This window comes from Oryza sativa, chromosome 3 (assembly GCF_034140825.1).
Source record: "Oryza sativa Japonica Group chromosome 3, ASM3414082v1".
Lineage (NCBI taxonomy): Eukaryota > Viridiplantae > Streptophyta > Magnoliopsida > Poales > Poaceae > Oryza > Oryza sativa.
In genome coordinates, this window is record NC_089037.1 from 28,468,267 (window position 1) to 28,482,500 (window position 14,234).

The 14,234-nt window shown below is 42.5% G+C and overlaps 1 protein-coding gene across 1 annotated transcript; it reads left to right on the top strand.

The window, feature by feature from the left end:
* The first annotated feature begins 2,213 nt into the window (after window positions 1–2,213).
* On the top strand, window positions 2,214–5,601 carry LOC136355838 (uncharacterized). Its single transcript, XM_066309000.1, has 4 exons — window positions 2,214–3,246; window positions 3,348–3,886; window positions 4,028–4,800; window positions 4,909–5,601. The coding sequence occupies exons 1-4, from the start codon at window positions 2,214–2,216 to the stop codon at window positions 5,528–5,530; spliced, it is 2,967 nt and encodes a 988-aa protein (XP_066165097.1). The 3' UTR covers window positions 5,531–5,601.
* The last annotated feature ends 8,633 nt before the right edge of the window (window positions 5,602–14,234 follow it).

Genomic DNA, 14,234 nt, shown 5'->3' on the forward strand with positions numbered 1-14,234 from the left:
CCAAAAATCTAGCGACAGAATTTTAGCAAAACCATTATTATTTTTCAAAATATATGTGGTTTCATAGGTATACATAATATGTGTCTATACTATTACTTGTGTCAAAACAAGCAATTTCAAACCCCAAATCATCCTTTCTTGAGTATTAAATTTTTTTCTAGCTATTTTATAGTTTTTTTTCTTATAGAGATAACTTCATTTGCACTACCGTCAAAATTATCACTTGATTGTTAGGAAGCTTTTTTTTCCCCATTGAACCATGCTTCAGTAAAACTCTGTACCTCCATCGCCGAAATCCATCTTCCGCGTGTTGCATACATATATATATATATATATATATGTATATATGTGTGTGTGTGTGTGTGTGAAGGTACTAGTGTTATTGCACTCTACAATGAAATGGGCCTTGAACTCATCTCATGCTTGAGGAAAGTGGTATATCACATTTCATTTGCACAACAAGCTTAACATACATGACCAAGTGTACTTTTTTTTGGAACAGCAAGGGCAGGATAACTGCCACCTTTATAATAGAAAAGAAGAGTTTATTTAAAGGTGATGGATGTACAACAAATTTTCCCTTAGACATATAAGATTCTCGTGCCATGTGCAATTTATGACTCCTCTCACTCTTCCCATCTTGGTTATAAATATAAGTCAAGCTCCAACTATGGAGAAGAAAAAAATACCAAAGACATCAAATCAAGCCCATTAAGTGCAACACAACCATGAACAGATGAGCAATACATGTTTGCTACAAACCTACGCCGAAACTCAACTAAAATCTCCTTTTCCCCATCACGATTTTTCTAGGTTGCGTCCTCCACATGATGAGGATGGGAGGGGAGATGTTGGGAAAACGACGTTCAGAAACTTCAGAATCTAATTGCCCGGCGGCATCCTCAGCTCTTCTAAAGTGGTGTTTGGATTAGGGACTAAATTTTAGTCTCTGTAACATTTGATGTTTGACACTAATTAAAAATATTAAACATAGACTAATAATAAAACTAATTGTATAAATGAGAGCTAATTCGCAAGATAATTTTTTTAAGCCTAATTAATTCATAATTAGCACATGTTTATTATAGCATCACATAGGCTAATCATAGATTAATTAGGCTCAATAGATTAATTTCGTGAATTAGTCCAGTATTATGAAATAGGTTTTATCATTAGTCTACGTTTAATATATTTCTAATTAGTGTCAAACATCCAATGTGATAGGGTCTAAAATTTAAAATTTAACACTGGTAGAGAAACCATCTTTCGTCGGTCGGCCGATTTACACAATAGTCCCGGATGCAATAAAAACCGGGGCTAAAGATGATCTTTAGTCCCGGTTCAAAAGGGTAACGGGCATATTTGATCTTTAGTCCCGGTTTGTGTTACCAACCGGGACTAAAGATCATCTTTAGTCCCGGTTCGAATGCTGTCAGGACCTGTCAGGCCCCCCCGGGATCTTTAGTCCCGGTTGGTAGCACCAACCGGGACTAAAGATCCCGGTGTCCCGGTTGGTAATACCAACCGGGACTAAAGATCTTGGTGATCTTTAAAGATCTTAACTTTAGTCCCGGTTGGTAATACCAACCGGGACTAATGATCCCGGTGATCTTTAGCCCCGGTTGGTGCTACCAACCGGGACTAAAGTCCCACCCCTATATATATGTCTTCTTCCTCCTCCAGCTGCCCGAGCAAGCTTCAAAATTTCTTCAAAAAAGAGGGGAGGTCATGCCAAAATTTCTATTGAATTTATTTTGGAGATTACATACAAATCGGAGGTGCCTAAAAGGTTTGCAACTTCATCCTCCAATGTTTTTTTTGTCATACTACATTTGCACCTATGTTTTGCACACTTTTTTTGTCTCCAAAATTTAGTTGTAAGTTGATGAGAGAGAAAATGTGTGTGGGGAAGAAAGAATATATAGAAATTTAGTTCATTTGCTAAACAAGGTTTTATAAAATAGTTGAGAAGGAAAACTCTAGTGAAAGTTAATATTAAATAATAGAAAACAAACTAAAATAAAAATTAAAAGAAGTAAAACACATTAAAATTAGTTTAAAACTTTACAAATAGTTTTTAAGAATTATTTGGTGTAATATTTTATGATTTTTGTATGAATAAAGATATCTTATAATTATTGTATGACTGTCATTATTGTAAGAATAATTATTTGTGTGCGGTTTTTTTACTCATGTAGATGGATCGGCAATGGATGTACGCTGATCGGCGGTCCAAAGAGTTTATTGACGGCGTGCACTATTTTTTGAGAGTGGCCGAAGCTAACAGGCAAAGGGGTTTTATTTGTTGTCCATGCAATAAGTGTAAGAATCAGAAGGAGTATTCTGCATCCAGGACTATTCATTTCCACTTGTTTGAGTCGGGGTTCATGCCAAGCTATAATTGTTGGACATCCCACGGAGAGCAAGGTGTTGAAATGGAAGAAGATGAAGTGGAAGACGACAATATTCCGGACTTTGCTCAGTATGTTGGATTTGAAGGAAATCAAACGGGCGAGGAGGAAATAGCTGCTGATGGTAACGACGTTGCGGATGATCTTGGTCAGATGTTGCAGGACGCCAGGGAAGACTGCGAAAGTGAAAAGGAGGCCCATAAATTGGACAAGATGTTGGAGGACCACAGAACTTCGTTGTACCCAGGTTGCGAGCAGGGGCACAAAAAGTTGGATACCACTCTGGAGTTGTTGCAATGGAAGGCAAAAAATGGGGTTAGTGACAAGGCATTTGGCGATTTATTGAAACTCGTCAAGAACATTCTTCCGGGGGGAAACAAATTGCCCGAGACAACGTACGAGGCTAAGAAGATAGTCTGCCTGTTAGGACTGGAAGTTCATAAGATTCACGCATGTCCGAACGATTGTATCCTATATCGCGGTGAGGAGTATGAGAACCTAGAAGCATGCCCTGTTTGCAAAGCACTACGATACAAGATTAGACGGGACGATCCAGGAGAAGTTGACGGGCAGCTAACAAAGAAGAGAATTCCTGCTAAGGTGATGTGGTATTTTCCTATAATACCACGGCTAAGGCGTTTGTTCAGGAACAAGGGGAATGCTAGAATGTTGCGATGGCACGCTGAAGAGCGTCAACAGGACGGGATGCTGAGACACCCCGCCGATGGTTCGCAGTGGCGAAACATCGACAGAAAATTTAAAGAATTTGGAAAGGACGCACGAAACATACGGTTTGGTTTGAGTACGGATGGCATGAATCCTTTTGGAGAGATGAGCAGCGGCCATAGCACTTGGCCCGTTACGATGTGTATCTACAACCTCCCCCCTGGCTATGCATGAAGAGGAAGTACATAATGATGCCGATTATTATTCAAGGCCCCAAGCAACCTGGTAACGACATCGACGTGTACCTAAGACCACTGGTCGAAGATCTTAAACAGTTGTGGAAGAAGGAAGGTGTCCCCGTGTGGGACGAGGACAAACAGGAGGAGTTTAACCTACGAGCGCTGCTGTTCGTAACCATCAACGATTGGCCTGCACTTAGCAACCTATCCGGACAGTCCAACAAGGGGTACAAGGCTTGCACTCACTGTATGGATGAAACAGAAAGTACGTATCTTAAGCACTGTAGGAAGGTTGTATACATGGGTCATCGTCGATTCCTTGCAGCAAACCACCCGGTACGGAAGAAAGGCAAGCACTTCGAACATAAGGCCGACCACCGTACGAATCCTAAACATCGCAGCGGGAAAACAGTGTTTGCTATGGTTAAAGATCTTAAAGTAGTGTTCGGAAAGGGGCCTGGAAGCCAGCATATAGAGAGCGAAGATGGTCACGCGGCGATGTGGAAAAAGAACTCTATATTTTGGGAGTTACCATATTGGGAATTCTTGGACGTACGCCACGCAATCGACGTGATGCACCTCACTAAGAACCTTTGCGTAAACCTTCTTGGCTTCCTAGGTGTATACGGAAAGTCGAAAGATACACTGGAAGCACGTAATGATCTGAAGCATATGGAACAACGCGGCGACCTTCACCCGGAACCAAAGGAGAAAGGAAGCCATTACTTGAGTCCAGCCAGCTACACTCTTAGCAAGGCAGAGAAGGAAAGTATGTTTGAATGCTTGGAGAGCATAAAGGTACCGTCTGGATACTCCACGAATATCAAGCGAATAATAAGCACGAAGGAGAAGAAGTTCATAAACCTAAAGTCTCATGACTGTCACGTGTTGATGACACAACTGCTACCAGTTGTAATAAGGGGTATCTTTCCAGACAATGTCCGGGCAACAATAACAAAGCTATGTGCATTCATGAACGCAATTTCGCAGAAGATCATCGATCCGGATAGATTAGAAGCCCTTCAGAATGAAGTGGTGCAATGTCTCGTCAGTTTTGAGTTGATATTTCCACCTTCATTTTTCAATATAATGACGCATCTGCTTTGTCACCTTGTGAAAGAGATCCGTATTCTCGGGCCTATGTACCTACACAACATGTTTCCTTTCGAGAGGTACATGGGCGTTCTGAAGAAGTATGTTCGTAACCGTGCTCGTCCAGAGGCAAGCATCGCCAAGGGTTATGGAACAGAGGAGGTCATCGAATTTTGCGTAGAATTTATCGAAGACCTTCGCCCAATCGGGGTACCTGAATCACGCCATGAAGGGAGACTACGGGGAAAGGGAACTCTCGGAAGGAAAGCAATAATGACGGTAGACAACAATTTATTCCGTAAAGCCCATTTCACTGTTCTGCAACACTCTTCATTGGTAGCTCCTTACATCGAGGAGCACTTGGCTCTAGTTCGCGCCAGGAACATCGGTAAGTCCGATGCATGGATTACACGGCATCACATTGATACTTTCCCCGCGTGGCTACGACAACATCTCATGGGTAACGAGTCGATCAACCAACAACTTGCCTTCCTGGCGAGGGGACCGTCTGGGTCTATCGCGACATTCCAGGGATATGAGATCAATGGGTACACATTCTACACGAGAGCCCAAGACATGAAGAGCACGAACCAAAACAGCGCTGTTCGTGTCGATGCCATGGGACACGATGGAACAACTGCCACGTATTACAGTGCCATCGAGGACATATGGGAACTTGACTATGGTCCTCTCAAGGTTCCTCTGTTCCGGTGCCAATGGGTTAGGTTGACTGGTGGAGGCGTAATGATTGATGACAGTGGGATGACAACTGTTGACCTTAACAAGGTTGGATACTCGGACGAACCTTTTGTCCTTGCCAATGATGTAACGCAAGTCTTTTTCGTGAAGGACATGTCTAGCAAAGGAAAGAAGGGCAGAGGGCCTGATGAGCCTAAGCGTCAAGTGGTTCTCCCAGGCAAAAGAAAAATCGTCGGAGTTGAGGACAAGACTGACGAGGATTACGATCAGTTGGATGGGCAACCCCCTTTCACAGTGACGATTGACCCTAGCATCCTCCTATCAAATGAAGACACCCCTTACTCACGCAGCGATCACAAGGAGGGAACAATAGTGAGGAGAAAGTACGTGCGGTCAACCGTCACCGCCGATGTAATGCCGTAATTATTGTGTACACGATGTAAACTATTTTGGATGTATTGATTATCCATATAAATCAATTGATGTATGGCATATGTTAATTACGCACGATTATTAGAGGTTTCAACAAGTTTAAATCATGTATATGTTAGTTATATGTGATACTTACAATTTTTAAAAGTTTTAAATCACACATGTGGCAATTTCATATGTATGTTAATTAGAGTTTTTAACATTTAATTTACTAGCATTCATATGCTAATTATAATTGACTAGAGGATTTTTAAAAGTTTTAAATCACGCAAGTGGCAATTTCATATGTTAATTAGAGTTTTTAACATTTAATTTACTATCATTCATATGCTAATTATAATTGACTGGAGAATTTTTAAAAGTATTAAATTTAATATATTTTTAAAACTATCATTCATATATTAGAGTTTTTCACAATTTAATTTACTATCTTTCATATGCTACTTATATATGACTATTCGAATTTTTAAAAGGTTTAAATCATGCATGTGGCATTTACATATGTTAATTAGAGTTTTTAGCATTTAATTTAATATAATTCCTACGCTAAGTACATATGATGATTACAATTTTTATTAATTTTAAATCATGCAGTATGTACATTAATATCTTAATTAGAGTTTTTACCAATATAATAATATCATTCATATATATGCTAAGAATATATATATATTGGAATTTTTATTAATTATAAGTCATATATTTGCTTATTACGATTTATCCACTTAATTTATTACAGACAAAAATAATTTTTCGAAGTAATTGTCATCAATCTTTGTACTTTAAATAATGTTAATGCATTAACTTCTATTTTATAAACACATATGTAAGCGAAAATCATATGCAGTGCTATAATCTTTAGTCCCGGTTCTTAACCCTAACCGGGTTTAAAAAGAATTTCGAAATAGCGGGAAAAGATATTTACTCCCGGTTGTTGAGAACAACCGGGACTAAAGATCTTTTCTTTACTCCCGGTTGTTCTCAACAACCGGGACTAAAGATATCAAGATATCTTTAGTCCCGGTTGTTCTCAACAACCGGGAGTAAAGATCTTTTCTTTACTCCCGGTTGTTCTCAACAACCGGGACTAAAGATATCTTTAGTCCCGGTTGTTGAGAACAACCGGGAGTAAAGATCCAGGGGTATATATATTCCCGGTGCGCCCTCGTCTTCTTCACCAACACTTAAACGTTTTCGGCCGATCGATCTCTCTCGGCCTCTCTCCTTCGCCGCCACTGCCTAGGGCAAATCCCCGCGCCGACGCCGCCGTATCTCGCCGTCGTCTCGAGCTCGTCGTCCTCGCCGCCGCCTCCGCCTCCTCCGCTGCCGCCGCATCTCTGGGGTGAGAGCCGCCGCATCTCCCTTCATGCATCTCGATCTCTCCGATCTCGATCTCTCTCCGTCGCCTTCGACGCCGCCGCCTTCGACGCCGCGCAACGCCGCCGCCGCATGCCAACGCCACGCCGCCGCCGCCGTCGCCACGCCGCCGCCGCCTTCGCCGCCGCGCGCGCAATGCCGCCGCCACGCCACGCCGCCGCCGCCGCCACGCCACGCCACGCCACCGCCGCCACGCCACGCCGCCGCCGCCACGGCCCCACAACGCCACGCCGCCGCCGCCGTCGCCACGCCGCTGCGCCAACCGCCGCCCCGATGCCGCCACACCGCCGTTAACGAACGAGAACGAGAACGATCGAACGAACGAGAGCGAGAACGAACACGTCAACGTACGTTGCCGCGACAACGTGAACGAGAACGAGAACGATCGAACGAACGTGAACGAGCGAACGAACGAGGCCGACCGGTAACGTGAAATGCACTATATATATATATATATACATGTATATATATATACATGTATATATATATATATACATGTATATATATATATATACATGTATATATATATATATATACATGTATATATATATATACATGTATATATATATATATATACATGTATATATATATATATATATATATATATATATATATACATGTATATATATATATACATGTATATATACATATATATATATATATATATATATATATATATATATATATATATATATATATATATATATATATATGTTACTTCGCATTTATCCTAATACATTTTTTTTATCTTGCAGAAAAGACGTGTTGTCGGAGTCGTCCGTCAAGCCTGAGTGGAAGAGCTAGCCCTAGAAGGAATTGGAGCAGGCAAGTGACGTAATAATATAAATGATTGTTATATTTGTAATGCAATTAATTAAGATTATTAGACCTGTAATTAGACTTATCATATAAGATTGTGTAGTGTTCTAATATTATTTGAGTTTTAATATAAGATTATTTTATTGCAAATTAGACTTAGTATGACATTATTGACTACGGAATTGGTGCGACTCCTAGGAATTGACTATTGTAGTCTTAATTAGACTTAGCATATACGCACGAAACACTTAGCATACATTACTATTTTAGTCTTAGCATGTAATATTATTTGAGTTTTAATATAATATTACTTTATTTGTAATTAGACTTGGTATGTAATTATTGACTACGGAATTGGTGCGACAAGTAGCAATTGACTATTGTAGTCTTAATTAGACTTAGCATATACGCACGAAACACTTAGCATATACATGACTATTTTAGTATTAGCATGTAATATTATTTGAGTTTTAATATAAGATTATTTTATTTGTAATTAGACTTAGTATATAATTATTTACTAGCTAGGGTTGTATAATATACGTCACCTAGACTTAGCTTATATCACGATTTGTAATTAGACTTAGCACGTAAGGTTGTGTAGGGTTCTAATTTACGACATTTACACTTAGCATACATGAATTAGATTGTTAAAACATAAATGTCTCGTGACTTAGCAGATGTTTCTTGTATCAACAGATGGCTGACCGCGATGAGGAACAGATATTGTACGATACAATCGCGGAGGGAAGCAGCCAGTACTGGAATGAAGAAGAGGGGAACGAGGATCCAAACCAGTACTTGAACGAGGAAGGGAACGTGGAGAGGGATGCGGAGGGGAACCAGCAGGGGCACGTGGAAAGGGATGTGGAGGGGAACCAGGAGGAGGAGGCTAGTGGTAGTCAACCCTCCGTTGGACAGAAGAGGGCACGCGGGCAACGAGGTGCAGCGAAGAAGCTTGAGGGTCGGCACATCATAACGGAAGTGGAAGAAGATGGACGTCCTAGTGCCCCGGCCGAAGCCGCCAAGAACTATGTACGTCACAGCGGTTGGGTTGTGCGGGATAACGTGCGTGTCAGTACGGTGTACTGGCGAAGAACAAGGGCACGCGGAGATCATGAGAGCTTTGTCCCAGATTCGGAGAAAGAGATGCTGTGGACCACAATGCTCGAGACATTCACCCTTCCTGCGGGTACAGAGGACAAAGTGAAAAGGTGGACTCTGAAGAAAATGGCAGAACAGTTTCAGAGCTTCAAGGGAGATCTGTACCAGAAGTATATACTGAAGGGGCAGACACCGAACTTCGACACATTCCCAAAGCTAAGGGATCACTGGGACGAGTTCGTTGCATATAAGACAGGTGAACAAGGGAAGGCGATGATGGAAAGAAACAAAGAAAATGCCGCCAAGAAGAAGTACCATCACCACTTGGGGTCAGGAGGCTATAGCGTCGCGATGCCGAAGTGGGAGCAGATGGAGGCTAGCTTGATTGAGAGGGGTATCGAACCGGCAATAGCCAATTGGCCGGAACGATCGATGTTCTGGTACTATGCTCACGGTGGAACGCTCAACCCAGCTGATGGCTCACTGGTCTTCGGCTATCAGATACAAGAGGCTGCGCGACGACTAACAGATGCAGTGGAGGCCTCCTCTCAGGGCACGTTCCGACCAGACAGAGATAGGGACGAGCTGACACTCGCCCTGCAGACTCCAGAGCATCCAGGACGAACTCGAGGGAAAGGGGTGATTCCTTGGAAGATTGGTTTCAAGGAGGACATCCACACGTACAGGAGTCGGATGAGGAGCAAGAGAGATACCGAGGCGAAGATTGCAGACCTAGAGTTCCGGGTATCGAGCTACGAACTCAACATGCAAGAGGAGGTGGCAAGGAAGGTTGATGAACGCATGGCCGCACATCGGTCCCATGATCCCCAGCCGACCATTCCTCCTGCAATGGTGAGCCCGTCAGGAAACCGTAGCAGCTGCGCCTCAACGGGGCAGGTAGGATCACAGAGCATGGACGCCATGCAAACACAGGACGAATCGACCTGTCCCGTTGATGACATCACTCAGCGGACACCATGTGAGCTGCATATTCCTTTCAAGAACTTATCAATAAAGGTAAGATTTAGCCATTCCGCTAGTTGCTGCTTATATATGTTGATTACTAATAAATAATCTCTCACAACATGAAGGTGGCGTCGGGCATGGCCATCCCAACGGACCCTTCAGGTACTTACCACTGCAGGCCGATTCCAGCAGGATACTCCAAGGTCGAAGTTGAGTTGGTCGAAGGCGCGTACGAGGACCTCGAGCTGGATTACCCTGGAGGAGACGGTGAGACGCATCTACGAGACACATGCCATGCCATTATTCTATGGCGCAGGCGGTACATCATCCTCCCTGGGCGACAAGCGGCGTCTCGTGCACCATCTCCTCCGGCTCCGCCATCTCCTCCTCAGGATCCTGCACCGTCTCCTCCTCATGCTCCGCCAGCACCGTCTCCACCTCAGGCTCCAGCATCGACTCCTCAGGATCCTGCACCGACTCCTCCTCGTGCTCCTACACCTACTCCTCCGCAAGCTCCTCTTCCGGCACCTTCAAAGTCAAGGGCCCCCCCAGCTCCACCGCTTGCCCACACAAGGGCAACAAAGAAGGCGAAAGTTGACGCCGCCAAGAACAAGGACCCGGGGTACGATTGCACGCAAGAGGAGCTTGACGCTTACGTTGCATCAGAAGTCAAGAGACAATTCAAGCCTCGAAGTCCAGAAAAGAAGATTCCTATAGACCCCAGTGTCAGGAACTTCTTCAGGGGTATGTCTGCATCTGTCAAGGAGGCCATCAAGCTATCGGACTATGAGCGAACGCTGAAGAAAGCATCTTCTGGAAAGTCCAAACCAGTCCCTCAGCTTGGAGAGCAACCAAACCAGGAGATCGAGCCGTTGGTGACCGGTAAAGAAATGACGATAGAACAATTTATTACTGACACCGGTCTAACTACGGATCAATTGCTAGGAGTCGCACCAATCGAAAAGGCGGAAGTGAAATACATGTACGAACTCGGTAAACCGCTTGTCAAGCCTGAGCTGCTGCAGTCCCTACCCACACAAATGTACAAGTTCCATCAGCTGTACATGGAGATGAGCGCCACCGGTAGAGAGATGATCGGAGCGAGGATCAGGGACACGGACTTCTTGCAAGGAGATGACATTCTCTGGATCAATTTCAGGGGAATCTACGAACTATACCAGCTGGACGCCCTCGACGTCTCTATTATGAGTTGCTGGATTTTGTAAGTATATCGTTCAGTTAGATTTCTTACTATACGTCTCCTTTAATTAATTAGGTCCTTGTATATAAGTAGACCATAGAAAATAATATACTCCCTTTTATCGTTGTAGAATGGAGATTCAAAGGGCCCGACGGCGGAGGGTTTTCGATACTGGATTCATCGACCCTCGGAAAGTAAACGTCGCAATGCTCGACCAATATCCACAAGAAACAGAGGACAATCTCGTCCATCTCCTGAAGGCGCAGCATTACAAGACGTTCATACTGTTGCCATACAACACAGAGTTAGTTTAATTTTACTGTCTTCCTACATACCAAATTTCATTCCCGTACGAACTTGCTAAGTGTTTCATATGTAATGCATCCCACGCACATTGCAGATTCCACTGGGTGCTTTTACTCATCGACCTGGAGGCCTGCACCGTCAACGTATATGACTCAATGGATAAAAAAGAGTCTACGTTTGACAAGGTTTTCGAACTTATAGACATGTACCGTCATAAGTTCCTTTGTTAATTAAGAAAATCTTGTTATGTTAATTGCTACTACGAATCATAGCTTTAAACTCCATGTAGGGCTTGGTATCGGTTCCGTCATTTGGTCCGCGGCAAATGGAGAGAAAGACTTAGGCGGAAGTTCAAATTTCCTGTGAGTACACATGCTCTACATTTATATTTCTCCGATTCAAATACATACAAGTGTATATTAATTAGATCTCTCGTTGTTTGTCATTTATTTGTAGTGCGCAAAGCAAAAGCAGGGAACTAACTTGTGCGGCTATTACGTGTGCGAGTATTGCCACTGCCTTGCAGACCAAATCATCACCACAAGAGAGCTCGATGTACGTACAAATAAATTCAAAATTTCATTACGTAGCGATTTCTTGTTTAATTACTAATCAATTTCATACATTCATATAGTTTATTCGCATGAGGGATAACCTGACCACACACAAGGAATTTATCGCGGCGGTTCAAGAACAACTCATGGGATTCATCAACGAAGAAATCCTTGATCCCAAGGGTGAATTCTACTACGACGGAAACACAATTCACCGGTCCTTAGCTTCTGAGCTAGCAGCGAGTACTACTACGTCGAAATCGTAGCTAGCTAGGACATATAATGGATTGTAATTAATACATGACTACATATGTTTCTATATGCATGTGTACACAATTTCTATAATGTAAATATATTTTGTTCATATATATATCTATATACATATGCATTTGCATAACATATATATGTATTGAAACATATATATGCATGGTTTATATATATATATATATATATATATATATATATATATATATATATATATATATGTATTGAAATAACCGGGAGTAAAGATCGATCTTTAGTCCCGGTTGGTAACACCAACCGGGACTAAAGATAGAGCTGACCTTTTTTTTTTTTGCATGCCCCTGTTGCTGCATGGTTTATATATATATATATATATATATATATATATATATATATATATATATATATATATATATATATAAACCATGCAGCAACAGGGGCATGCAAAAAAAAAAAAGGTCAGCTCTATCTTTAGTCCCGGTTGGTGTTACCAACCGGGACTAAAGATCGATCTTTACTCCCGGTTATTTCACCCGGGACTAAAGATAGCGATCTTTAGTCCCGGATTGGTACTCCCAGTTTGGAAACCGGGACTAAAGGGGGGTTACGAACCGGGACTACAAAGGGTTTCTCCACCAGTGTAAAGTGATGACTAATTGAGCATCCACGTGTCATCCCACTGTGCTCGTTAATTAGGAGTGTTGCTCCGTGAACCCGACTCTATATGTTGGTTTTGGAGTTAGAGAATAAAGCACAACATAGTTAATTAGCAAAAGACTTGCATGCATGCTTAACAAAATGCCTATATATCATGCTGACATCGTTAATTCTTAGCGGCTATTTTTTCATATGGACTTCTTGATTTTAGGACTCATCTGGAGGTTGAAGCCATATAGCATGCATATAGGAGGCCACCAAGATGCAATAACGATCCTAAAAGGCTTTATGACGGATATAACATAAATAGGTTGGAGGAGGTTACGGGTGTTGGATTTGTACACCAAAGGAAAGATCGCACGGCAATTCGGCAACAAAATGTGGTTAGCACATCTCAGTTCTCAGGTCATCTCCGGCACATATTAAGCGATGGATTATCACATAATTAATTAAGTATTAATTAAAAAAATTAATATGGTTTTTTCAAGCAATTTTCTAGAAGTTGAGAAAATCTAAAGTCTTCAAACCTGCATGGAAATGCAGCTCCCACGGTATTTTGCACTGGCGTGGCCACTGTCGCGTTGCGACACGTCAGCCAGCGCCGGAAAACGGTGGGATTTCACGAGCACTCATGCTTCCGTCATCTCTATAAATTTTGCAGAAAACCCCTCGTGTTTACAGATATTTTGTTATACGTAGCTGATCTTCCCCATCTCCATCAGGCTTAGTAAGTTTTTGTTCTTTTTAGTGTTCTTGGTAGACCAATGAAAATGATAATGGTGTGATGTGCAAATTGATGAAGGTGTGGATGATATGATGTGCATGTTGATGTATGAATACATATGCACTTTTTTTGTGTGTAGATGTAATACACGTTCTTGAGCAGTGTACAGGTTCTGTGATAGGGTTTATTACTATCTGTCAAATCTGAGATGCATGTTCAGTCAGTTATTTACGATGGTACACATGAACGAGGATAGCTATATGCTATTGTTTTTCTTTGCTATCAGACCTCTTGAGTACTAACCTATTGAACTGCCCGATAGACCATATTTCTTATGTATTCATCTATTTTGATTCAAAGATATCAGCTTCAGAGTTCACTTCACCTTCAACTTGCATGGAGCGCGTCGGCGCATGGTTCTCCTCAACGAGTCTTGGCTCTGCCGTGCCCCTCCTCGCGCCGCCCCTCCGTGTTGACAGCCATCTGAGGTTGCCTCCCCCGCTCCACGGCGACCTCTGCCTCAGCGCCCTGATCCACAGCAACCTCCACCTCGGCTGGAGCTGGGAAGGTCCTTTCCACAACACGGTGACCTTGGCCTCAACCTGTTGATGCTACGCTCTGCTGGGCAGTGAGGCCCTCGATGTGGTAAATCCATTTATATGCCAATTGCTTTGCCAGTTGATAACTGCATTGATTCTGTAGCTAGTATGTCATATGCTCGCAATTTCTAACTTCTTTCCTTCT

Excerpts from the sequence above, each read along its gene's own strand:
- LOC136355838 (XM_066309000.1), top strand. The coding sequence starts at position 2,214 with ATGTACGCTGATCGGCGGTCCAAAGAGTTTATTGACGGCGTGCACTAT. Across the intron at positions 3,247-3,347 it reads GAATCCTTTTGGAGAGATGA|GCCCCAAGCAACCTGGTAAC; the intron begins GCAGCGGCCATA and ends TTATTATTCAAG. Across the intron at positions 3,887-4,027 it reads ACGTACGCCACGCAATCGAC|AAAGGAAGCCATTACTTGAG; the intron begins GTGATGCACCTC and ends GAACCAAAGGAG.